General features: G+C 43.6%; 1 protein-coding gene across 1 annotated transcript in view; it reads right to left on the minus strand.

Moving 5' to 3' along the window:
- Positions 1–27,949, minus strand: part of grin2da (glutamate receptor, ionotropic, N-methyl D-aspartate 2D, a) — a 121,699-nt gene that overhangs the window by 81,789 nt on the left and 11,961 nt on the right. The window contains exons 4-5 of the mRNA XM_068711471.1: positions 22,299–22,486; positions 15,291–15,431 (exon numbers count right to left, since the gene is read on the minus strand). Of these exons, the coding sequence (XP_068567572.1) occupies positions 15,291–15,431; positions 22,299–22,486 (329 nt within the window). The remainder of the gene's footprint in view (positions 1–15,290; positions 15,432–22,298; positions 22,487–27,949) is intronic.

Raw genomic sequence — 27,949 nt, forward strand, 5'->3', positions numbered from 1 at the left:
AGATATTATTCGTTCAGCGGATGCAAAGTCGCAAGTATGAAAATCTGCAGCGTATCAATAAAATCACTCAGCGCACTGTTCTGTTATATTTCTGATCTCAACCGCAAATCATTTTTTCCTGACACCTTGTTTCTCTAAACCCCTCTCGTCTTTCTCCCAGCGCTCTCTCGTCCCTCCTCTTTGAATCTCTTCGTTACTTCTCTCGCCTTCCTTCTTTTTCTCTCCCTTCCGAGTCTCCATCAGTCCCCCCCCCCCCCCCCCTTTCGTTCCGTCTCTCGCTCGTCCCAGCGGGGTTGTCATGGTGATGTGTGCAGCTTGGCATTACATGTGTTTCCATTAACGCCGTACACGACCGGGGCCGAACCACAACAAGGCAGCGGAGGCAGGGTGTTTGAAAAAAAAATGCAGCGAGAGACACGGAGAGACTTGGAGAAGGAGGGAAGCGATGTAGACATGACAATGAGTCAATCGACATCTGTTTATGAACAACGGTTCAAACTACTGCGTGTAATGTGAAAGTGTTCTGTAGATGAAGAGTTGAAGATACTCATCAAGCAACTCATCAAGGTGAAAGAATGTCTGTGAGGAAGTAAATGTTGGGAGAAGAGAGGTCAATAAAGGGAGGAAGCTGAGGACAACTATAGAGGAAACAGAGAGACAGACAGAGGAAACGAGGAGTGATGGAGAGGCAGGAGGAGTGGAGAGACAATTAAAGACAGAGAGGAGGATGGTGAGGGGAGGAAAAGAGAACGAGGGTGGGGGGGGGGGGGGTGAGTGGAGGAGAGGAGTAGCTATTTCAACATCAAACAGCATCGGGAGGAATTTAATGTTCTTTTTACAGCTCCATTTGCATCTTCATGAGCAGGAGTGGCGGCTCTTAATAAGACACACATGCGCACCGACAACAGACACCGCATGCGCTCACGGTGGCACTTCACTCCTGCCATCCCGCTGACGCGACTGCCTTCATTAGCACTGAAAGGACAGGTCGCAACGAGGATGCCGGGGGGGGGGGGGGTGTTCATGTGTGAGCGTGTTGACAGTTCTGTATGGCAGCGGAAGTCACAGAGCCCGAGGAGATCCGCTTACCATTTCACTGACAACCGGTAATTTAGCGCGCGGCGAGCCGAGTGCACATCAGGAGCACCTGCTCTTTGCTCTTCGGCTGCAGGTGAGTCGGGGGGAGACAGCGGCGCGATCCGTCGCTGATTAAATAACGTCTCGCGCGATGTGATTGCTCGCGACTCCTGGTGGAGAAGGCGCCCCGCCCCCCCCCGCGTTCTCCTTCCTCAGCTGGCAGGTCGAGGTCAGTGGCGTGAGGTCGTGGTAATGTTGCGAAGTGATCATGACTGAGAAAGGCTCACTGCGTTTCCCTGCTCTCTGTACCTGATCAAATCAAAGAAGAAAAAAGGCAAGTCTTATGACGCCTCGAATTATTTGCTAAGTTTCTAAGTAATTCATCATTTAGAGCTCCTGGACAGCAGCTTTGAGATGGATTGTGGCATGGTACGAATTTGCTGTGGTCGGTAAACTCCATGGGGGTCATAAAATTGAAAGTGACTGTCACAAGAGTGCGAGAGATAATAATCAAGTGTAGTTTTTATGTGGTGATTGTGTGACGCGTTTGCGTTGCCGTCTCGGCCAAGATCCCCTTCTAAGAGAGATTCAAAAACCTCAACGGAAGTGAAAGTTATACAAAACAAAAAATGAGGCGCTATGTCAGACAACATTGTGTTGCCGCAAGAGTTGAGCCTGTGTCAACCATTTTTGGCAAAGCCCTCTGTATCTCGACAGGAGTTCAATCAGGAGAGACAATTGACTGATTAGTAGTTAACATGTATTCTAACAGATGCTGCGTTAGTGAGTTACACACAAATGATTTGGCGCTTGAACTCGGCGAGGAGATTTGTGATGGAGTTGTGATTGCCCTGAGCGGCAACAATAGAAATCCGACACTGGTGGTGATGGTGGCTAGATGAGGTTGATGAAGCTGATGAATCTGCGGAGATGGGGAGGTGGAGGGTTGCGTAACAGCGGCATGAACGTACTGAAGGTAGAGAGACAATCGTATTTAAGAGAGACAGCAGCAAGACGATAGGCTTAACGATGCCCTTGTGTCGTCGTGCTATCGGATAGAGAGACCAGCTGATCTAGACGGCTGATATCATGATTGACAGCCCCGAACCATAACAGCAAGGGAATAATGAGAGCGTGCATGAGGATGAATGGCAGATGTATGGGAAATAAACTGCGGGTTTAGGCATGATAGAGTATAGACTTCCTGTCTGAACTTACGCTAGAGCTTCATTTCCATTTAAATGAATAAGGGAGGTGAGTATTTATTGATGCAGTGCTTTTGTGAGTCTGAACACAACCTTCAAAAATATATTAGCTAACGTTAAGCGGTGACCATGTCACGTGAAAATACACAATCAAACAGTATGAAGAAATTCTTTTGGATTTTCCGTTGCCACACTTTGACGTAGGATCTATCACTGCTCATGCTAACTACACCGAGTTGTTTTACAAGAGCATCTGTATCTGTGTATTCTTTGTATTCGTGCATCTGTACCTCCGTAAGCGTGTGAACATTCAGAAATATTTACCTCATTAAATACTGCCACCTCTTGCTTGCTTCGCCCGTTCCCTATATCCCACTTTGCCTTCTTTACTCCTTCCTTTCTTCCGGCCTGCCACCATGCATCATGCCTCCAAATCCAATTATCCAATTTACATGCAAAACGATGCGTCAGATTCCTTTGTGACCGCCGTCCCCCCGGAGGAGCCGAGATGGCAGACGAGATGGGGCAGGAGAGCAGAGCAGATACGCAGATTGATGGAAAAGAGCGCTGGAAAGAGTGAACTGGGAGGGGGGGGGTCGTCGATTTAATAAGTTGTGGGGGATGAAAAACGAGAGGGATGAAGAAGTACAGGAGAGAGGGCGATATGGAGGGAGGGTGATTTGTACATGAATGGGAGAGACGACGGGTGGGAGCATGAATGACAAATTGAGAATGACTGGCTGAGTGATTGAGTAATGAGGGACGGACTGAAGGACAAATAACAAGTTAACTGAACTAATGGATAATTGAATCAATTAATCAACTAATCAATCAATCGATTAATCTGCCAATCAATGGGAAATTCTGGTTTCATACCCGCAGGGTTTTATTTTGTAGTTTTGAAAGTTTTTTTTTTCCCTTTACTGCGTCTTGCAGTTTACACTTCCAGTTCCTGGTTCAACTGATCCACCATAGTGTAGATGTGATACGCACAGTTTTTCTGTGCAAAGAGGGATCATTACCAGCATGTCTAACCCGTTCTCACTCCAAACTCAAAAATAACGACGATTCGGACTGGCACCATGGCTTTCAACTAACTCAAACGTAAATCTAATGGCGTCATTATTATTGAAGCTGAAACTAGAGGGGCACCTGCATCGTAGTTTGAAGCGTATGCACTGACAAAAGTCATTATGAGATGATGTAAATGTAACACATTTAAACATATGATATTAACAATGAACATTTTTTATCTCTACAACAAAAATTACAGTCCTGGACTTAATCTGCATTTGTTTAAATGACAAGACATTGTGCATATTTTCCTTAACAAGCTGTATCTGCGTAATCCCAGACAATCTTCTTAAACGCACACAACAAACATTTTATTGTTGTATTTACTCTGCAAAGTGTTGGTAGTCAACGCGATTACATTTTAAATGCGAGGTGCGTTACCCGTCACTCACAAAGTCCGCCATTCCACTCAGGAAGGTTTACCTCTACTTTAGGACCGAACGTCAACCGAACCGCCTCGACGGAGGAACGGACTGAACTTCAAGGTAAGATTGAAGCTAGCGATGTAAAGTGAGTCGGTTAGATACTACAGTCTTTCCAGAATTCATATCTTTGTGGAAGTGAAATTAAAGTAAACCAGAGGCTTTTCTTGACGCTAATGTTAGCAAGTAGCCTTAAACTAGAGGTCTTGTGTGAAATAAATGAAGGGCTGTAGCAGGGTTTCCATTTGCCAGTTTTGTCTGGTAAAATGTATTTAAAAAGCAACAAATGAAAAACTTTTAAAATGTCCGGTAATAATGCTCGGTCACGTCTGCGGCGCTAGCTTAGCCGCAAGCTAACGTTACCACGTGCGGCCTCGAAGAAGGATAGTGAGGGGGGGCGGGGGGACATAATAAATTGAGGGTTTTGGTTGACCAGATGGTCGGGTGGGTTGCCAACATCGGCAAGAAGAAATATTAGTGGCCGTGTGAGCAGCGACGTGGTGACGTGGGTTACCTTAACTTTATATAACTGTGATTTTACAGCAGCTTCTGCGGTTTTGAGACCAGGTGAGGGGAAGTTCCCGTTAACGCCAACTCGACTATGCAGTTGTAATTTCACATCTGCGGTGCACTGTAACATTTTATGAACAAGCCAGAATAATAGCTGTCATAGTTTGCCATGAATATGAAAATATGTCAAATTGTTTTAAACTCCTCTCTCTGCCTGCTGTAGGCTTTAAATCACACAAAATCAATTACTTACTTAGCTGAGAATGTCTTCTACTCTGTATTTTGGATGTTTAATTAACACAATAACTTTTTTATTTTTACTTTAAGTGGTGCACACAGATTATGCCGGTTATATATTTTCACGCAAAGTGCCTCTTTGAATTTGTGTTTTTTTTAATCAAGGCTTATTATCATTCATCATTCGATAGATCTAATCTCTCTCTCTCCCTTTCTCTTTACCGCTGTCTCTTTCTCCCTGATTTCAGTCTATTTTGAGCATCAACTTCATCACGTGTCTCACATTTTGCACTACGTCACTTTGAGTGTAGCATGCTCACACCATTATTCGAAGGTTGTGTTGAGATTTTGCACAAGTCTCTATTTGTACAACACTCACATTCCCATATGTAGCCTGAGAGAGGTCTTCATTCCTTCTCTCCACACTGGCCATGAAGCAGCACTCCCTAGAACGACTCCAATGTAAGCGAAAGGGGAACAAAACGTGCAGTCCTCATCACAGAGGAGCTTTTCAGAAGACTTCTTTTAGGAATAAAATCCTCTCCTTTTGTTATCGCTCCACTGTAGGCCAGCAGAGAAATGCTTTCCAGGGAATCTAAAAGAGGGAATTCCATTACAAAAAGACTAATTTTGAAAAAAAAAAAACACTAATTCAAGACTCTAGTAGCCTTGAACAAGCTTCAGCTGAACTTTGAAGTGCATTCATGCATGGAAGAAGGATTTTGTTCCACATCTCTTACATGGCAGCCACACTAGAGACCTGACCTGAAGGCCGGCATGAAGACCAAGAATGGTTTCAGAAAAAGGGAGCGAGATAAGACTTATCTTATCATCTGTGCTTTTGTGAATCTGTGTTGTTTTCTTTTCTATCAGGGTCATAAATCAAAAACAGTTCACGCAGAACAAAAAACAAATACCCGTGAAAGTTTGTAAAAAAGGTCATAATATGCTAATACCCCCCTCCCCCCTTAAAAAAAATGGTAATTTTATCATAAAAACTTGTGCAGTTCTTGGGAAAAATACCACAGAAAGCCGCATGTATTCTAGAGGCCAGGCAAATAACTGGTCAGAGCGTATGAGGGGGGAATAAAAACATTAGAGTGGCCATTACCCCCGGCAGAACCATTAACAGAGCCGTGGTATATAATTAGACAGGAAAGCCGACCCTCCTTTTCGAATCCTTCCCCAAGCACACATTACCAAACCTAATCCTCGGCCTGCCCTCCACTCGGCCCTTACAATCTCAATAAATCATTCTGATTGTTGAGGACGTGACTCAACTCAAACGTCAGGCGCAACGTGACGGTTCAGTGCTAACAGCCAGAGAGAGGTGAGGTCAGAGACAGATGCGCATCATGGCCGGAAGTCAAGTCAACTCCTGATCCAACTTCAGAATCAGACCCGCCGCGCTCGACACTCATTACCTGCGGCGAGAAAGGAGAGAAGGCGACAACGGGCGGACGGAGAGAAGCAGCGGTTGCTTTGGGAGAACGGGGAGCTCTGGGGCATGAGAACACGCTGTGGTGAGTGAAGGGATGAAACACTGGAGACCCTGTTAGCCTCACAGCAGCACGGTTTAAGCTTTCTCAGACTCCATGCACTGGATGAAGAAAGCTCAGTGCTCGGTTCTGTACGTGCTACTATAAGCAATTCTGGAAAATGTACACCAGCATGTAATTCTATAAATATAATAATTTGGGGGCAATGGATCATAAAAGTCACGGTTCGGGTCGTATCAATGTCACGGATTGTATCAGCAGAAAAAAAGGGAGCAAATCTAACTTTTAGAGAGAGCCTGATCACATACTTTACCGATGATTGACGAGCCATATCGGGTTTATTGTTTTGTTTTATTATAGCAGCTTGTATGCACGCCTACAGACTATTTTTTTTTTATTCCACCACCATCCCGAAAAATCATTTCGACAGCTCTGAAGTCAGTGCAAACCTTCTATAGTGGTTATTTGCATAAAACACACAACTCGGTTGTCGACTATACGGTCCTGTACGCCACAATATAACGGGTATGAAAAACATTGTTGTGTGCTTTAACCTATCCAACGCCATGCAAAGGTCCCTCTTCCTGACTGTTTTTTGGTCAGTTTCTTGCCAAAAACACACAAGATATTGCGTGTGAGATATTCAATATACATGCGGCGAAGTGCAGCTGTAATTTAAAGTTCAAGATAGTTTCATTTCTGGAGGCGTATTGCGTCCGGAAGAATATCTGCAGCCAATTAATGAAGTCCTGGGACTCCTGTAACTTGTTGACTGATGTTACAGTTTTCGGCACAAACTCGTCTAGTGGATGTCTTCACAGCTCCACTCAGTTCCTACTCTCAGATTGAGTCTCCTTCAGGTTTTCGGTCAGGTCCAAAATTTCATATCAGACCTCAACTCTTTACACGTGAAAACCATGCATACCGCCATAACAACGAGTGCATCGTTTACATAAAACTCTCTGTTGTCCCTCACAATAAAAGGGAATAAAACTACATTACACTGATGGATCATCATGTTACAGATGGGAAACTAAAACTGAAGCTGAGGACGAAAGACAGACATCACACGGCTGATGCCAAAGGACAAAAGCAAGACCGCTTTGAAAACACAACCAAGAAATGAGGAAGAGGTACGAAAGGGTGTCTCGCCAATAAAGAAAACAAAGAACCAGAGGGAATGTACGTGTGAGCCTGAAGAGAAGCAGGGAGAGAAGGAGCACATAATAGCGAGGCCAGGAAACACGACAGATGGGAGGGTGACAAGCAGGCATGCTGATGAGCGAAGAGGGAAGGTGTGAAGACGAGAGAGAGAGAGAGACGATGAAGAGCAGCATGACCGGACTCTGAGTCCCGACACCCTTTGATCACTCGTCTCATCTTCAGTGTAATTCAAGACGCAAAGTCCTACGCTGTGAAAGAAGCTATAAATAAGCATTTCATCAATGGGATCTGGTGAAAAAGGGAGTCTGGATTTGAACTTTACTCCAACATAATAAGTGTTAATAATAACTTATTTATGGCAGTCGCACAAAATAATTTCCACTTTCCTTGAACGCATGTCTCCAGCTCCCTTAATGATCGTCGGATGGAGTCCGTTCTGTACACTGAGTCAGTGTTTAGGAGGAGGAACATTTGGCAAACCCACAGCGTGTTTCTCCACCTATATGTTCGCACGCATTGCACTTGATAAATATTACCGTTAGCTGTTAGCGCCGCAGGATTTGAGTGTCGCATGAATATTTAAAGCAATTCCAACCGTAAAAAAACCCCAAAGGATTAGGCTATGGAGGCTGTATCGATGCACTCCATGGCTGCAGCTCACGTAAGAGAAAGCTTCCCCTGCTGTGCGACGGCAAAGTCACAGAAAAGAGAGTGATTTTTGGGAGATGGAAATCTGAATAAAGGACAGGCTACTGAAGCTAGTACTGGAGAAGCAGGAAGGGGGTTTTTCTGGTCGTCCTGAAGGAATTTTGGTATCTAAAAAGTTAGATGGAGAGAGAGAGAGAGAGAGAGAGAGAGAGAGAGAGAGAGAGAGAGAGAGAGAGGAGGGAGGCGCGACACTCCACTCCAGATGAGCAGTCGGTCCCCCCCCGAGGGTTTGAGCTGAGCTCCTCCACTGTCTTCCACTTCTTTCTCGCTTATCTCCTTCCTCCTTTCCCTTTTCTTCTCCTGCTCTCTCCTCTCTTCTTGTCACCTCGTCACCTTTGCGTCCCCGTCTCCTCCTCTGACCCCCGTTCCACCTCTCTCTCAATGTCTTTTCTTTTTTTTTACATTAAGCTTCACCGTCTGAGTGCAATAATAATATGCAATATTTTAATTAACAGCTTACAATACTATCTTCCTTCTTCCCTGCATTTTCTGTGCGACATTCTGTATTCTATATTTGAGCTAATGCTTCAATCCAGAGGGAATTACAGTATAAAAGAGTCAAAACAGTAAAGCCTGAGCCACGTCACGGCTGTTCTATTCTGGTCCTCGTGTCTCCGTTCTGTCCAGTGCGTCTCCTGACATCCTCTCTGTCAGTCCCGACGCAGACACTGTGTTTTTGCCTATCCGGTTACAATGCACTCCGTGTCTCAGTTGTCTGAAGGCATTTAATCCTCCTTAAATCCGTGTCCCTTCCTTCTCTCTGCATGTCTGATGAGTCTAATCGTTCCAAACCGTGGCTTTCACCTGGATTCACCTGATTAGTGTTTTTTTTTTTTTTAAGAGAAAGCGCAGGCCATCACAGTGTTTTGTTCTGCACAATTTCCTTCACCACAAGGATTATGTCACATTATCCTGAAGTGGTCAAAGGAATTGTTGTGTTTTTCATGTGAAAAGGTGCCAGTTGCAGTTTACAATACGAACAATAATCCTTTTAGCCTCCATTAACTTTTTTTTTTATTTTTACGACACAGTTTGAGTTCAGTCTCAACACGATTGTTGCTAACGCATTAACCATTTTGCTGCCGGGGCTCCAAACCTCTGGAATGCACTTCCTGTAGAAATACTATCATCTGTATGCGCTTATAAAAAAATGTTTTAAACATATTTTTTTTAGGACGACTCAAGGTTTTGCATCTGTAAACATACATTTGTGTTCATATGAGTGGTGACAGCATGTTTACGAAGCACGTGTGTATGAATACATGTATTTACACATCGGTTTGTGTGTGTGTATGCGCGTATTTCTACACATCAATCTGCATTTGTTCGTTCACCTTGCTTCATTATTTTTTTTTCCACTGTTGTTCTCTGAAGCACTTTTTAAACAGCCGTTTTGAAAAGTTCTACATCAATTAAAACCAAACATTTAAGACGGTAATAAGTCAGAACTGTGTGTGTCCGGTCAGGTGGACGTGGTGCAAACAGCCCCAGCTTTCACACTGCACTTCCTCGGGTCTCCAGCAAAACACCCGCCGAGTGTGAAGTAGATCGGATGAACGTTTCTCCAGATGTGAGGAGGACACACAGACAGACGGCGGCTTACCGCCTCCTGCGTTGATTTTGTTTTGCGTTCCAGCGTGTTACAGTGAGCAGCACTTTGTGACCTTTATTTGAATGTCATTATTTTGAGTGTTCACGCTTTATTTTGTTTTTTTGTTGCATTTGTTTCATTGCGCCGGCTCACATTGTGCTCTGCCGCTGTTATTTGTAATCTGATTGCCGGGAGCATCAAAATGATCTTGAAGCAGATCACCACCACCACCACCACCAGCACCATCATCATCATCATCATCATCATCATCGTTATCTCTGTGTCATATCGTCTCCATCTCCCACTATCTCTCCACCCTCTCAACTCTCCTCCAGCTCTGCCTGCCAAACTTCTATTCCACACATTTCCTGTCTCCTCAGTCCTCGCACACCATCCCTCCTTCTCTTCTGTCCGTACATCCTGGTATTTGTGTCTGTATACGTGAGCAGCTGGTTTTTGGTGAGCGCAGCCACGTCTCTTTTGTTCAATACACATCTGTCTCAGCCGTCACACAAAGCGCAGAAAGACTTGACTAATGGAGATCATTAGGAAGCAAAACATGCGTATTGTCTCATCTGACTTTCCTGAGTGTGGATTTAGTTTTTTTTAAATGTCTCTCGTTCTGAAGAAGGAACACACATGATGTGTGTGTGTGTGTGTGTGTGTGTGTGTGTGTGTGTGTGTGAGGCTGTCCAATCGACTTCGGTGATGTAATGTACAAGTGTGTGTGTGTGTGTGTAGACGAGTGCCATCTAATACAGCATTCTCAATAATTCAGAAAGTCCATCAAATAATGAATAAAGTCAATTTTTGTTTTACCGTCTCGTAATGATTAATTATTCAGCGGAGATTTGCTGAGCGTGCGTTCGCTCTGCTTTCCAGTCATTCGGTACTATTCACTCAAACAGAGGAGCGCTGCCGGCAAAGCGTGTGGCTCCAGTGATCGACAGCGTGTTGAGGTTTACGTCGGTGTAAAAGAGGATGCCGTGGATTTGAAAGCATGATGATTAAAACGCTAACTTGTATTCAAAACCTCCGTTTTTTCAAAACCAAAAGAGAGCCGCATAGGAGGCTTCTCACAGGAGCTTCACAATAAGTGATAGCATTAATCATGTGGGGAGTGTTATTCCCATAATAACAAGCTTTCTCTGTGAGCTCACAATCAGACGAAGGCTTCAATCTGAATGTTAAACAAAACTGTTTTTCCCCCTCTGCCAGCGTTCCACGAGGACCCGTCCGACGCCGCTTCTGATTGGCTCGCGCTCGTTTGCCTTCTTCAAAGGATTTGTTGAACCGGATTTTAAGGCTGATGAACAAGCTTGTCGGAAGATTGGTAGGATTCAGATGTGGATGTTTTCAAGTCGCTATGCACGTTGCATATATGGATGGCATAGAATTACAGATCCGTTGGAGATACAACATTTTGATGAGGTGCTGTTTTCTAGTCAAGACCGTCATGAACCTAGACCGGAGTGTATCGAGACCTAGTCTAGATCAAGACCAAACCAGTTCAAGTGTGCAAACCAAAAGCACTCCTAAAATTGGCATATTCCCCCCCTTTACCTATTGTTGCTCTGATATCTAAGACTAGGTGGGAATGCACCAAGAAGCACAGAAGAGTTACCTCAAACCAGCGCCCGATGTTCCACTAAACCCTGATGTTGAAAGGCAGTGAACACAACCATCTTCCTCAGCTGCACACCTCCCAACTGCAACGGCACAGTCTCCGGAAGTAGCCACTTACAGGGTCTTCCTATGGTGATAATGGTGACCGAAATGACGCTGAACCCAGCATCTCACTCCATCACATTAAAGCAACAGGAAGAAAGCAGCCCGAGCAATTTCAAAAGACTTGTCAAATAGATGGTGCAACGGGCTGTTGGAGCATTTATCTGACCCCTGACAAGTGAAAGAGTCCAGGGAGTCAGTGCTCATGATAGTGAGCAAATCTTTTTATTTTGTCTCTCATAGTCCATTTATGCAAATCATCCAGATGTGTGTTGGCTAAAGCGCTAACAGCGTTATTTATTTGGAGATTTTTGGGAGTTCGGTTGCACTGCCACCCCTCTGGTCTGCAGGAGGGCCTAGATCTATGTCCAGCAGAAGACTTACACAAAATCGACACATGTAGATTCATGATTTACTTAAATACATTCATACATGCGGCTAAGAGTGAACATATTGAATCATATCAGGGTTTAATGTATTCTTCCACAACGGTTTCATATAATACCTTATCATTTTCACAGGAAACAACTCAGTTAGGTTTATACAAATATTGTGAAATACATTGTAAGGTTTATGCAACAAACCTACTTAGTTAAGTTTAGGAATAGATTATGATATTTTTTGTAGTACTTTAAAATGACTATGGAAGTGCCGCCACCGAAGTACTAAGTGAAAATAAACCAACATGGACGTCTGATTTCAAATGGGGAACGAGGTGATAGATGCATGTTTGTTTGACCCATCCACCACTGCTCCCACCTGCCCCATGTGGGATTTTGAAGTATTTTTACTTCCTCATTCATGATGATCAACATACAAAATATGTTGTTGTGGAATATCAACCAATAATGGCACATTTCGCTATGAAGTTTAGCTATAAATGCTGGATGGACCAGCCTGCTGTATTTGATGTGGGACTACTAAAATGACATGTGTGGCCATTAATAACAGGTATATTTTCCGATTCAGAACTCATTAAGTGTAATGAATTCAGACGCTCCCAGTGTTCCAAACATAGAGATGTGAACAAGGTCACACAGTTGTTTAAAAACACCAACAGGTTTGAGTTTTAGTGGAGCCCTTTTTGGTAAGGTCCTCATCTCCCCGGAGAGTAAAAAAACCCTTCAGGTGTTACAGGTGTCATTCATGCTGCTGTGGCGAGGACCATCGCTGCCACTGGTTCAGACTCCCGCGAGCCCCGCCGCCTGTCAGCGTGACAAGACAGTCCTGCCCGCTGATTGAGAGCATTCAAAAGCCAGATTCTGAAGGGCATGAAATGTTTCACTGAGTTTAAAATGAACCTCTTCACTTCATTAATAAAGAGCGCAGGCAGGCAACCTGCGGTAACCATCCATCTGCAGTGGAACTTGTCGTCTGTGCCGGGAAGATTTCTCTAAAGCCGTCATCAATCTGTCATATCTGCAGCAATCTGTTATTTTTCCCGGTGTTAGCTGTTGTAATTTAGCGTTTTGGTTGTGCTAGCTCTCCCTCAATGCGCCTCATCTGCATCTATTTTCAGGAAGAACATTTCCCAGAGTGCCTTTCAATAAGTACAGGGAACAGGTGTCAACATACAGTTTTCTCCGTTGACATTACAGGGAGGTACATTCTTTCACTCGGAACTAAAGTGTTGAATGCAGACTTGCTCGATTAAGAAACTCCGGTTTGACCATAGACCGTATATAAACGTGTGACGTCACCCATTGGTTTGTCTACTTGTCAAATCCTCAAGATCGTAATTGTTTCTTATTTTGAAACCAGAAGTGACGATATTTGGACGAGAGGGTGTAGCTGGGGAGGAGCTAGGTCCGGCTACACGCTGGACGATACAGTTAGCATTACAAGCTAGCTAGCTTGGTTATCAAGGTGCCTCCGTTATTCACGTAATATTAATTGGGATTCTATTTTTGGCAGGTGGAACGACTTGTTTCTAATGTACTTACTGGAAAAAAACGTCCAGGCCCTCAGTTACATTTTTGATATTACGATTTATGCTGAAATCAAGCAAACTTCAAATGGGGTCATGATGGCGTACAAAGGTAATGGGAAGCTACAAATGGAGACAGAAGTGCACAAGTCTACATGTGGTTGCTCGAATAGAGATAAAATGGCGTATGCTGTGCGTCGATAGTGGTGAATTTCCATTATTATGATAACCGTGACTATCGCCATATGATTGACTTGAAAAAGCAGTCCAGCTTACTGTGATGGTAGAGAAGAGAAAAACAGATCCTGTTAATAATACCAATGCGTCCTGACATCATCAAACCTGTTTATGTGAACCGGTCAGTCAGGCAAACCAACAATTATGAAGCAAAACTAGTTCCGAAACATGACCTCAGATATCTCAAATGCAAAATAAAGTCCCAGATAAAGCCCGGCTATTGTTTTCACATCAACTTGTCACGGAAACACACCTCTTCATATTCAGTCCAGTGTGAGGCCTGAGAGCCAGCACAGCTGCAGTCCTCTCTGAGCGGTTCAAATGAAGCAGTGAGGGATTCGGTGCCTTGCTAAAGGGCATTTTGACATTATCTTTTGGGGGTTTCTCATTTACCTGCATGACGGTCTCTGATACACAGATTTCTGTTTAGTAAATAGAACCCAATGTACCCAAACTGCCCTTCATGCAAATATTCTGCATCTCTCCTGCAGACAAGTCATTTGTGAATGTTTCAAATCTCCAGAGCCAGTGGAGCAGCCGGTGCCCAGACAGCTCCTGTAACCCTGACAGCTGAAAAGAGAGCGATACCTGACTTCTCCAAACGGTTCCCAGAGGGGATTGTGCCAAAGAGCAGCAGCAGCAGTCAATCAAGCACACGGTTAAAAGTTGGACTTCTGCTTTTTTTTGCCCGTCTGCACATTTCCTCTCCACATATTAAAAAAGTCCCTCTGTGCAAGAGGGACAAGCACGGATGTTTTGTATATTATATAAAAGCTACTGTACGTGGTTCTCCTACCGTACCGTAAACTCTAACAATATGGACTTGCCACTTGTTGTCAAGTTGACATGGCCAACCAGAAGCACCGTTAGTTTTTCTTTTCCATGAGGCCAAACAATGTAAGAAAATAACATAAAATGACCTTCATAACTATAATGGACTGAAGATGTTTTCTACAGTTTCTAACGGCTGGGGTCCATGCAAACCGCCCACGTGGATCATCTTGGCGGGTCAGGAACGGACGCTCGGTGTGGGAGGATCCCCTTGAGGGACCTCTCCCTGCCGCTGGCCGGCGCTCTTCCGACGCGTTTCCTCCACAGTGCACCGCGGCTGGGTTTAGGTCGGATTGGGAAGGCCCGGGTTGAAGGTGTCATGTGGCTCCTCCCCCAGATTTCGCCGCTTTCCCGGGGCAGTCTCTCCTTTGACCATGCTTTGAGAGTGTGACTTTTTCGCCATGTCATCACCATTCACATTTATACAATCGATATCTTCATGATGACATTTTGTTAGTAGAGCACGGAACCGTTTACAAGGGCACAACGTTCTTCAGAGACCTGCTCTCATAGTGCCCCAGATTGATGCATTTCACATCAAACATATCCTGATGCCCTAGTGCCGCCAATAGGACGAGTCGTTTTCCTACGGGACATGAATGCACCACTATGTCTGTCGATTTCTTTCTGGCAGTGCTGAATGTGACCCTGGACAGTGTTGCTGAGTTGCAGAATCAATAAGCGCTCACTATCAAGGCCTCTCATTATTATGAAATACGTTATTATGTAAAGCCGAAGCAAAAAATAAAAGACGTTTGTTTGACCTCATCATCATGATTTATAGCAATCAATCTTTTGAATCCATAGTAGAGCAGGTAACACAGAAAGCCACCGTGCAGAGTTTCACCAGTCACACATCACTATAGAAAGAAAACAGCTGTTTCCAGACCAGAGTGACTCAGCTCTCTGGATCTGCTCTGAATGTGGAAGCTGTTTGCCACTATTTGCTGTTTCCACACTTCTCTGCTGTTTGCTCGCTCACTCTGCTGTGTGTCAGGAGCCGCTGTGAGCGACACAGATATTCAAAGTCACCGTCTCCCCGTCCCCACGTCCCCCGGTCCCCCCCACACTCTCTCTCACTTGATTCTGTCTGGCACTCGGTGGGTCTGGTTGCCGTCACTCTGGCAGTTGCCGGCGTACTGCGACCGGCTGCTGGGGCCCTGGTCCCTCCGAAGAGCCATCGCCCCATGGGTGAGCACAGAGACGCCTTTGGCAATGCGCCTGCAGGATTAAGGGAGAGAACAATGTGAGACGGAGACAGTGGGGCATTTTCAAAAGTCTTTTTTCTGACACTGCAGAGGTGCAGGGAAAAAGGCAGACAGGCAGTTGTCATTCAGACTTAAGTGCACTGAACTTATGGAGGGGAAATGAATGGACTTCTCTCCTCAATACCTGAAAGCTAAAACGATGCAAAATGTTTAAAAAAAAAACAAAACACCCATCTTAGCAGTTTAAATTGTGTGGGACTACAGCAAAATGAAAAGTAATTACATCTTCACTGACTGAGACGCTGTAGAATTGCCCAATTTCAACAAATTAGTTTCCTGTGTTGGGGATATGCACTTCTAATCAACACGAGCAAAATCCAAATGTTCTCCCATTCAGCTCAAAACCGGACTGATCAGCTTTAGGTCTCTTCCCCCTCTCTTCTCTGCTTTCGTACAGAAGACGTGCCGAGCAGAGGAAACACCAGTGTGCTGTCAGGGGTTCTGGGTTTTTAAAGGGGTCAGGGCAGCATTTTATGAAATACATTTGTTTGCCGTCCTGCTGCGAGTTAAAAGGAAAATAACAATACGAATTCAAGTTAAAGATTAAAAAATTTTTTAAATGGATGGTTATGAAAGCGACGTGTATAAATATGAATGGATGTTGCTAGTCAGTCTCTGAGCAGCTGATGAATGAGTAGCTGATGGTGAAGCATGAATGAAGCAGCTGGAGCCCGTAAACCAATGCAAGCACGACTTCATCCAGTTCCAAAACGTATTTTTTCAAGATTCCCTCATTCCAATGAATGAATATCAGCAGGCTCTCTTGCTGTCTGTCTCAGGATAATGTAATAATAGATCAGACGTTGGTCTGCAGGAACATTTTCACAGAGCAAGCGACTGCTTTTTAATACGGCTGTAAAGTCAACTCTGATTTGTAACTCAGCACATAAAAACAACACCAGGCACTTGTTACATCTTATTATACATGAAAAGCATTCCTTATGTGAAATAAACATTTAAGACCAACAATAAGTTCTAGCTAGAGTCCTGCTGTAGCCGGGCAGGAAACCTCCATATCTAATGACCCCGAATTCACAAAGCATTTCAATGCCTCCCTAATTCAGAGCATTACCACTTCAAACAAGCTGGCGGGGCTGGACATGAAGTGGGGAAGGACCGCTGAAGAGAGTTCAAAAGTGCTCTGCGCATAAATTTGGGATGTCACAAATTCTGTCCTCTGCACAGGGAATTAATTCACAGCCACGGTGTCTTCAGGGGAGGAAAAAAGGGGGGTTCACAGTTGTACCATGTGGCTTCTGTCACTTTGAAGGTCGTGACGTCGCTGGTACAGTAGAGGAGAGTCACGTTAAATGTTAGCGCGTGACGCACTTTTTCTCAACCGACGCAGTATAAAGAGCGAAGGACTGGTCACACAAAACATGGCTGGTCTCATCCAGCATTCTTAGCTGTGCCTCCGAAAAACAATGCGGCGTGAGTTGTTTCCTGTCAAGATGATGTTTATTTAGAAAAAGACTGTATGCATGTAAGGAATACAAACTTAAACATGTTCCTGGCTTTTGAAGGAAAACACAAGTCGTAAGATACGAACCATTGTAAGACGATACGTTGAACACAGTGGTTGACTTATTTTACCATAGTTCTGTTATGTACTTTACGTAACAATCTGAGTATTTTATTTAACATATGTACTCATACCACAATTTTGTCGTAAACCTGACAGTACAACTTCCTGCCTACATTGGAAGTTTATTTTGAAAAGACACTTAATGCATACAAGCAGTGAAAACTGTACGTTTTCTGTAAACACAGAAGTTTATTTTGACAAGACACAAGCAGAAAGTTAACGCGTCATTATCGCGTTAACGCATTCATTAATTAACGCCGGTAATTATTTTATCGCGCATTAACGCAGTTTTTTTTTTTTTATTATTAAGCGGACATTTTTAACACAAGAACCGGGAACATGCACGTTACTGCCACGGTACAGACTCCCTCCAGGTTCCCATGCTTCACCTACATTCCCCTGGGTCCTAAGTCCCTCCTTGTAGAGCTTGTTATCACCCTCTATGTACCAACGTACATTTATAACAAATACCACACATATTACGGTAATCAGCTTTGCATATGTGTCTGTTCATATAGCAGTACTTTTAAAATGAAAGTGCGCAATACACTACTTTTGAATTAATTATTGAATTTTGTGCATAACAATGCGATTAATCGCAGAAAATCATGCGATTAATGGCGATTAAAAATTGTAATCGTTGCCCAGCACTAGTATTTTTGTTTGTTTGTATCGGTTGTATGAAGCTCTAGCGCAAGTTCAGACAGGAAGACTATCCCCTCATGCTTAGGCTTAAAGGCCTTTCTCCATACGGCTCTCCCACTAGCAGCACATACTCTATACCGGCTGTCACTGTCAGAGGTGTCATAGACTCAATCAGCTGTTTGTCAGCCGGGTCGCCCTCAGCCAATAGCGCTCTGGCACACCCTCTTCGTCAGCCTATCAGCATGCTGCTGTCTACTTTTAAAGGTGCTGCATCCCCGCCGCCAGCGTCTGCTGCTGTTTCATGCGACCCTCCTCCTCCCCAGCACCATCCGTCTTCGCCGATTCAGCACTCCATCACCATCTCCAGCCAACTCCAGCCAATCCTCCAGCCACCACCACCGGTGTCTGGACTCCTCGGGGGGATTGATATTGTTGCCGCTCAGGGCAATCACAACTCGATCACAAATCTCCTCGGCGAGTTCAAGCGCCAAATAATTTCTGTGTAACTAATTAATGCATCATTCCGTCATAATAAAATGTTAACTACTAATCAGTCACTTGTCTCTCCTGATTGAACTGCATGTAGCTGTCCTTCCTTAGTTAACATAGTTTACACATGTCATGCATACTAGTTCTGTTCTCTAACGAACGCCAAAGCATGAGCGCGACCAGCGGCTCACCTCGAACACACAATACATTTCTAGCTTGGTCAATTCCCCCCCCGTTGTTTGGTTGTAGGGAGAGGAAGCCACAGTTAGTGCTGGAAAAGACATCAGAGAGGGTCTATCTGCAGGAACGGGCCTCTCTGAAAAAGCATGCGCCATATTGCCCAGTACGTCCAGTCAGATGTCACTCACTTATATTCTGAGAGAGATTATGGTTCTAACGTTTTTTTTATGACTTCCATCGCTCAAATTGGCTAATTATGTAGTGGATATCAACGCGCCAACAAGGGACGACACCAACTGGTACATCTGTTGAGTCTTAATATTAATCTCATTATGTTTTATACATTATCTCATTACAAACTTGACACGAAAACAACGTAAAAATACTCGCTTGACTGAAATATTGTTGATTTTCGTCATATTTTGCTGTTTGGGCAGCAGTGTGAAGATGCCAAGTGCCACTGCTCAAGCTTTAATATTTGACATATTAATAACAAACTTCAAGTGCTTGGTGATAGCAGACGCCTGTGGGTCGTACGCCTGACAATATCACATAGAAAAAAACTATTATGGCAACTCTTCCCTACATGTTATGTTAAGAAAATCTTCTCTTGTGTCTTACGATACGTTGAATCTGTCAACAAGGTTGAATTGTATTTCACACTTGAAAGAGCTGTTAGCGGTGCAGTGGGGTGAGACTCTGCTCCCATTGCAGCGAGGGTGCCGTTTCTTTAATGTCTTCACAAAAAAAACTACTGGACCACATCATAAGCATCATTTCTTTAGTGTCTAGAAACGGTCTCTAGGGGATCCATCAGCAGCAGCAGCAGCAGTCATAAACACTGCAGCAGAGAGCCAACTTACTGTAACATACCACTGAAGAGGGGCGGGGATTACTCTGTCACGTTTCATCTGAAATGTTTAATTGTTGGGATTTGGAGTACACAGCTGGTGTGTCATTTGCACCCCTTAGTATCCAATAAACCATTGTCCACTGGTCAATTGTTCAATGGCGCATTCAGGCGATGCTAATCAACTCATTAAGTCGGGAAATATCACAGTAATTACTATCAAGTATTTGCCTTCAGTCACTGATAAATATCTCAATTCAAATAGAGCAATGAAAAGTGTAGTAAAATGTTAAGATGTGTATGCAAAATACTGCATGAAATACTTAAGTAGAGTATCTTAAAACTGGGCCTACGGTGCTTGAGTACATGCACTTTGTTACGTTCCAGTAATAACGGAAGTCAGACATGAACTCCCAACAGTTTAGGTTTTACTGAATGGATTGTGACGGGGGGGGGGGGGGGGGGGGGGGGGTAAGGAGCAGGGTGATTGGATGCCATGAGGCTCCACCCACTCCCATATGACAGCATTAAGGGCAGGTGTGGGAAGCCACTCACCTGGAGCTGATCTCCTCATCATGAAAGAAAAAAGACAATCACAGTCTTCGATTTCTGCCCTTTTGTCTCTGTCCTCCACCCAATCCTCAGAGGATGTATTACTATTTTTTTTTTTATCCTGGTACATTATTTGTCAGAGAGACCCATTGATTCAAGATGGCCGGTAGACAGAGGGTGTTTAATAAAGCACAGATTGTGATGGGGCAATACCCAAGATGAGGGTATGTGGGATGATGCCAAAAAAAAAAAGAGTTGTGTCCTTGAGCTCAGCGGGCATTTCATGCATTCCACGTTTAGGAATCTGTTTTTATTTTGACTTGTTTTATGGAAAGATATAAAACTTATTTAACAGTTTGGAATCCTTAAACCGGTTTGGATTTCTGATGCAATAAAACCCAAACGGCCATCTTTGCCCTGCATTGTTGAGTTGGCTAGAAATCCGCTCTAACCTCCCTCTCCCCGTGCTTCCTGTCATGACTGAGGTGGATTTAATAGTTTAAATCAATAAGGGATTCCACCTTTCACCTACATTCACTTGGTCAGTCCATTTAGATTAGATTAGATGAAAATGTAATGATCCCTGCGGTGAAACCAGGTCATCCCAGCAGCAGAGAATACATCATGAACGGAGCAGGTGGTCGTAAAAAATGTTACGGTGCACCGCTTCATGTGTGTTGCTGCAAGAAAAACAAGGAGGTGCACAAAGTGTGTTTTTCAGGGGTTGAAGAAGAGAAGGTGTATTTCCGCACACTGATCCTCGTGTATTTTTAAGATCGTAAGGTTTGGTTTTCAGCAGCTTTGAGGCTCGGCATCGCAGAACTCACTTAATACATATAAATTCCCAATTCAGCTGAGAGAGAAGAAACAACAAAGTCGGAGCTGGATTTTCCATCGCAGTAATAATCGCACAACATACTGTATACGTACACTAAAACAACAGTGAATACTGTAACAGGCTTCTCGTGCTGTAACACATCATTCAGGAACATGCACCAATTGATGAGCATTAAAGGTTCAGTGTTCTAGTTATTGTCCCTGAGGGGTATAGGGACAGGTCTTATAGAGATAAACACTGCTACTTGGAAGTTGATTTAGTACCATTGAACATAGCTATGAATGTTATGAGCAGTGTTGTCAAAAAAGTGACTTTTAAAAGGTGCAATATGGAAGATCTGGCCATCATTTTAGTTTAGCGCATTTAAAAAAATGTACTCGCATTCTCATCAGCATGTGAAGAGGTTACAGTCTATGTATGCAGAGACATCTACTGAAATTCGTATGCTAACGAGTTAGCATGCTAACGAGTTAGCCCCGGCCCGTGCTGTCTTGTTACAGTCTATGTATGCAGAGACATCTACTGAAATGCTAACGAGTTAGCATGCTAACGAGTTAGCCCCGGCCCGTCCTGTCTTGTTACAGTCTATGTATGCAGAGATATCTACTGAAATTCGCATGCTAACGAGTTAGCATGCTAACGAGTTAGCCCCGGCCCGTCCTGTCTCGTGATATAACTTGTTCCTTGAAGGGCGATAGAGAGACGCTGTAGTGTTCCAGTCTGTCCCCGATAGAGTGAAAGAAGTAGAGCTGTTCTGAGCGCTTGTCAATCATGTGGACGATTGGATCCTGTAGGTTTTCATGGTTTTGTGATTGGATTTTCATTGCCACCAGGAGGCCAGTTCTTTGGCAAAGTATTCTCCTTGCAGACAAAACAAAACTTAATTTTCTCGCTTGAGTCACTTTGGATTTAATCCACTAAACAAACTATCAAATCCTTCACAGCCTCCACGACGAATGTAAAGGATAGGCCGACGCCGCGTGAAGATAACTAAACGGTGTTATTTTGACAGGTTTGACACAAGTTTGGTTGAATTCTGTGTCTTCTTGCCCTGCTGTTAGTTAAGGTGTTGTAATTTTCTTTGACCGATGACTGTAGATTGTATGGACCCAGTAGTAAAAGTGAGATGCTGGCGATTTGTTCGGAGCATTTGGACAGATCTCAAACATCGCACTTTAATAAGCAAAGTGACGTTACTTTTGAATAAACAACCATCTACAATCTTCCTTTTTACAGATGAAAAAGCTGAATTCTTTGTCCACACACCACACTTGTTCAGTTCACTGCACTCAGGATTCGTTTTGTCCTACAAACTACGGCAAAATAAATACTGAGCATGCGTTGTATTCTTGGAACACATCTGTTATAACAATTGTAAAGTCAAGGTTCGCCACCTTAGGTTTTCCTGAAGCCTGTGCAGTACGCCTTGAAGCTTCAGGAATAGCTAAATAAGTGAACCTTGAGTTTGCAGTTTTCATCTCAAATACGGAAGATAAATATATATTTTGTTTCGGAAAAGCAGATATGATTATGTATTGGTCCACATCTGTTTTGCATATATCCAGCCCCAAACATCCATCATTGCAAAGTAAAACCTGAGCAGCCTTTGTAATGACTTCCTCTCGACTTGAGGAAGCGCCATCCCCAGTGAGCCCCTGAAGCCCTCCTGCTCTGCTCATACCTTCGAGGCTCGTCCCTCCAGCCCTGTGGCCGAATAGCGAACAAGGCCTTGGGCAGCCCCTCCAGGCCCAGACCGGCCAGCGCCGGTCCCACGGCGAACCACATGTGACTGGGCCCAGCCTGACCCGCCGCCCAGGCCGCCCGGAAGACCAGCTCGGCCTCCTCCAGGGAGCAGTACAGCAGACGGACCTGTAGGAGGAGGAGGAGAAGGAGGGAGTGAGTAAGGTGGGAGGGAGTGGGTGGGAAGTAATTAGTGTGAAATGGAAGAAGGAATAGAGGCAAGTAGGGAGAATACAGGGATAAAAGGAGGGGTAATTATTATGGATAAAACATAATGAGAAGTAGGTTTAAAAAGTGGGAGAGTAAAAGATGAGTCAGTGAAAAGAAAGGAAGGAAAGAGGAAGGTAGGGAGGAAATCAATTAAATGAAAGAGACAGGAAGGAAGTAAATCAACAAATGATTAAGAGGTAATAGAGAAAGATGTAATTTCAAAAAGGAGAGATGGGGTGTAGTGAGCGGGGAATAAAGGGAAGTCATAAAAGGAGGGCAGAGGGGAAGATAAGATTACAAAGAGAGGGATGGTTATGAAGGAAATCAAATTAAAATAAAACACATAAGATGCAGACTAAGGAGGAAGATGAGGAAACAGAGGAATGAGAAACAAAGGTAAGAAAAAAGCAAGAATAGCGAGAGAGAGAATGGGAGAAAAGAAAGGGAGGAGAAATCGACGAGTGTGGAGTACAAAAGTGAATTTCAATCCCATTTTTCATCTTCGTTGGTTCTTTCATGCCTGGTCCCATAATGCCCTTTCATGTTTCCTTAAGAATTATGGATTATACTCATTTATACATCAGTACACTAGGTGCACTTATACATTATTGCCTCTCCTGTTTATTATTATTTTGGTTTTTTTTCAGCACAGGGAGCTGCACTTGATAAACGGTTCCTCCTGGTCGGCACGCATTTCCCTCTCATACATTATTCAAGGGGGGAATTGGATGGGGGGGGAGGGGGGGTAGCGAGATTAAAAAGACAAAACAAGAGTATAAAACATGAAACTAGAAGAGGGTGAGGGAAAGAAAAAAGGCTGTGGTGTGTGTGTGTGTGTGTGTGTGTGTGTGTGTGTGTGTGTGTGTGTGTGTGTGTATGGTTGATGCTGAGGGTACTTCAGATGATTACTCAGAGGAAGCACCAGAGTAAAAATTTGCTCCACAGTTTTGTAAGACCATTGGAGCGGTTCTAAAACTGAAATCAAGAGAAGATGAAAATGCTTCAGTGACACACTCCAGCAGGCGTGCGGTGCGTGGATCCCGTCACACGCTCGCACATTCACCGGCGGCAGAAAAGTCGGCGAGACGACGCCGATCCCGACAGCAAATGGAGTCCGTTTCCGCACGAGGTCCAAGCGAACGCTCGATCGCGTCCCTCTGAGATGTCAGTATATTTAGATTTCTTCACATATGGCGCTGGCGTTTTTTCTCGAGCTTCAAGTTCGTCATGTGTTCGTGTGAAACGGAGAGGATCGAGTGTGTCAAAGTGCTCCTCTCCACAAAAAGGGAGCCGAGTTCTCTGTCTTCTGCCATCCAATGAGGCGTCATTTCTTTTGATTCAACGCCATCAATCACTTTTGTTAGCGCAGGTGTCTCATTCTTCAAACGGTGGACATCTCATTTCGGAGGAAAACATTTCATTTAGATCCCCGTGGCTCTTTTTCATATTTTAACGGTTTTATCGCACGAACATCCAGGTTGAAATCAAAAAAGTCTCTTTTCAAAATTAGTGAAGATTCGCACAAAACATCTTTTGATAGAGAACTAATTTCATTTAGTGCCACTGTTTTTTTTAATGCGCTGTATTGCACGTTTTTCAAGAGGCAGATATTTTATTTTCAGTATGGAACACTTCCATTTTTACCACCTAGCAATATTAACCTGTAGTGCCAGATGGGTCGTTACACAGAACCATCTGAGAAGCCGTTGTTGGAGACTGTTTTTAAAAGGGCAGGCACTTTAAAAAATACTTGGCAGGTGATTGGATGAACCATCTGTCAATCAAACTCTTGCCAAAGTCGGTCTGAAGAAAACAAATATTTTCCCTCTAGAAATCCCTTCAGTGCGGAAGCCAAGAACGGCTTTGCTTACGCTATTTTATCTTGTTGCTGAAATAACAATTATTTTAACGAAGCATATTTTCTCATGATGAATGATTTATGTCAATTCTCAAGAAAACAAAAGGGCCAATTTCTCTAGTTAAATAGATCAGGGATGAATCATTTCTGTGGGTAAAATACTATAACTCTGAAATGAAATAATATTAATATTCTTCTCTTGAAATGACGAGGACTGATCTGAATGTTATCTTTGACGGAAAGACACAATGCCGTTTCTGAATCGATTTTGACTGAAGCACAGTCTGATGCATTGATCTATATCTGACACCAGTTGGTGCGATTGTCAAGACGCCATCTAAGCATGCTGGCGTGCCACTCCCTCGTTTTTGACACAACATATCACTGTTCCTATTCCAGCATCTATGCTAACGTCTTTGTTGTTTTAAATAATACACCTGAACCCGACTGACTGTGAAGCTGGCGGTTAATCGCTGAAAACCACCTCAGAAGACGGTCAGAGCTGCACTCTGACACTTCGCTATCAAAGTCTGAAAAAGTGAAAGAAATATAGCACCAGTAGTCCCTGTTGCTGCACTGCTTTACATGTCCTGCTCTCCTGTAATAATAGAGACGTGAAGAGGACCAACGGCACGCCTGCCACCTCGCTCACCGGTCACGACAGCGAGATGCCGATCGTCAGCCGATGCTTGCGTTATGCTAATTTGGCGGAGGCAAGCTTTGAAGTAAAATAAATGGCCCATGCAGCACTGGAGCCTCCCCGATGCCTCCAACATTATGCATAAAAGACACATAAGATTAATAATTTTTTGCATTGGCTGCGACAGAAAGTTGTCAGGCCGGCGAGGTGTGCAGTATTTATGTTTTGAAGATAAATTATTTTTGGGGCACTGGAGGCTTATTTTAATTTCAGGTGTAAATGAAATAGAGATCGTTCACGTCGCAGATGTCGCTTGCGAGTCATTTTGATGTCCGACGAGGGAGGGAGAGGGGGAACGGGAGCACAAGAAAACGAGGATGAGAGAGATGGAGAGAGCAGTTCATCAAAGGCCTCCGCATCATGTGGGGGGATTATGCAGATATTGGCATACAACCCCGCTAGCAGCATTTCAAAATGGAGCAGCGACAAGGTGTAATAATGACAACAACATAAAGCCCAGCAGTACCATCGTATAATGGCGAATTTGCACTCCTGTAACCCGAGGGACCAACTCAACCCAAATCTGGATTCCAAAGTGTTCCGACTTATCTTGGCAACAAAAAAAACAGCGCGCTAACGCGACACAGGCTACGTCGTATCCGTCTTAATTATCTCCATGTTTACCTCGCCGACATGTTTCACCACATTTTAGTCATTCCCTCCTACTTACACGTGTTCAGATTTTGGGTACAACATTATTAATGTTTCTATTTGGAACCCATCACATGAAAAGTGAAGCCAAGTGAAGTGTGTTGAAGCTGCATTCTCTCTAATGTCCATCAGGGGGCGACTCCTCTGCTTGTCTTTATTTATTCCCTCAGTAAACATTGTAAACATGAGTTTATGGTCTCAATCTCTAGTTTCAAGTCTTCTTCAACACAGCACGATGTTCATTTAGAGTCAAATAGACCATAAAGCAGGGTATGCTTTAGGGCGGGGCTACATTGTGATTGACAGGTGCTCATGGTGTTCCAGCTACATCACCGTTTCACTGCTCTGTATCTTTTGGTTCCTTGGATTGAAAACCGAAATAATCATATTTTTCTCTTAGACAAAATACTTTAACCTCAAGCTCCATTTAGTGACTGTTCAAGAGCTATTAGATCAGAACGAAGTTGGCAGGTGTCGCACTGGGTTTGTATTTGTACAGATAATGTTACGAGCTGTCCTGACAATAATCAAGAAGAATGTTGCTCCTGATAATGAAACGGTTTGAGTGCCTGCAGATGCACAACAAACGTTTCTGTAGACTTTGTACAGCCAAAACAGTAAGTCTACTTTTTTTGTTATTTATGTTCATTATTTATTTACCACCATTATAATTAGAATGCCTTAATGTGTGGAAATTATTTAGTCACCAAAATGATTACAAAAAAAAAAAAATAGGAATAATAATTGAGCGTCCACACAGGTTTGAAACTGCTCTGCTGTGGTGATTCAGCTTCAAAGCAGCCCGATCAGCCGGTGTGTCTAATCACTCCCAGAGTTCCAGTAGAGGGGTGTGTTCATCAACAGACTTATGCTTACGATGCTCCGGTATTTTATCACTCAAGCCTCCTCCTTCATTGATCTTTGCTCCCCCACAGCATATTGAGGAGCATTTAAATGTACCTTGTGACATAGTAGCAGAGCAGATCGATTTCCAGATCACCCAAGAGTCGATTGAGGAGACGTAAAATAAGGCAAACGAGACATATCCACATACTGACTAAGGCTGCTTCCACAGCACATTGTTCCTTTAGGCAGGAACGCCAACACAGATGCAATACGCATTTTTTTTTCAAGGACACCTGTGTTGTTAAAAATATCAAATGTTGATGGATGATAGTGACCCAGGAACTGAGGAACACAATGCCCAGATGTAAACATGTCAGTGAAAAGAACTAACAAACCAAAAAAAAAAACACATCCTTGGAGAATGTCCAAAAGCTCGCGCTGTGCTTGACTGCCCATTGTCTACTTTTGTTTTTGTGTAGAGGTTGGACATTTCGGTGGGGGACATTTCGTAACAGTTCAGCAGCCGCAGCACTTTTCAGTCTGCAAATGACTTTTAGCACCAGAACGTCAAGGTAGATCGAAGTAAAAGAAGAAGAAAAACTTTTTCGGGCATTGACTAAGTGTTCGGCCGTTACCGTTCCTTCATTGACGCTGTTCACTGGTAACCCCGGACATACGTGATGTGAGGATAATTACTCTCCTTCAAGATAGTTTGAAGTAACCTCTGACATTTGCACTTCATGCCGGACCTTTTAAAAAGAAATCAATGTGTTTGAAACCTAAAATGTGAAACACGAAGCAGGCTTAAGATATAAAACAACCTTTAAATCCAAAGGCAGAGGTATAAAGTTTTAAGACTCATGTGCTACGATGCTTTGTATTACAGTGATTTGGAGTGAACATGGATCATTTTATGAAAATGAATGGAGGTCAATGGTAGTTGGTACTTCATTTCCTATTTCATTTTATATGAATGCCAGTGTTACCTTCAACATAATTAAAGAGCAGCATACTTGAAATGTCATCGGTTTCTATGCGTGGATTCACATTTCAACAAGACTTAAGAGTCTACAGCCAATAGCCACGGTGCTACAGTTTACTACACCATAATACGGACAATTTGCTAATTAGCACCAAATTCAAAATACAGTTAATGCTCATAGGAATTTCATTAGCGCTAGGATTATTCTTTTAATTGTCAGATCAGGGACAATACCAAAACCCTGGAACTGATTCGGCTAAATGCAATGACGCCATCGTGCTTTAAACGCATTAACCATCTCCTAAAATAACCTGCACCTGTATGGACTCGTCTTAAAAAAGAACC

This window comes from Cebidichthys violaceus, unplaced genomic scaffold (assembly GCF_023349555.1).
Source record: "Cebidichthys violaceus isolate CVI_PGR_0920_01 unplaced genomic scaffold, fCebVio1.0.p SCAF_16, whole genome shotgun sequence".
Lineage (NCBI taxonomy): Eukaryota > Metazoa > Chordata > Actinopteri > Perciformes > Stichaeidae > Cebidichthys > Cebidichthys violaceus.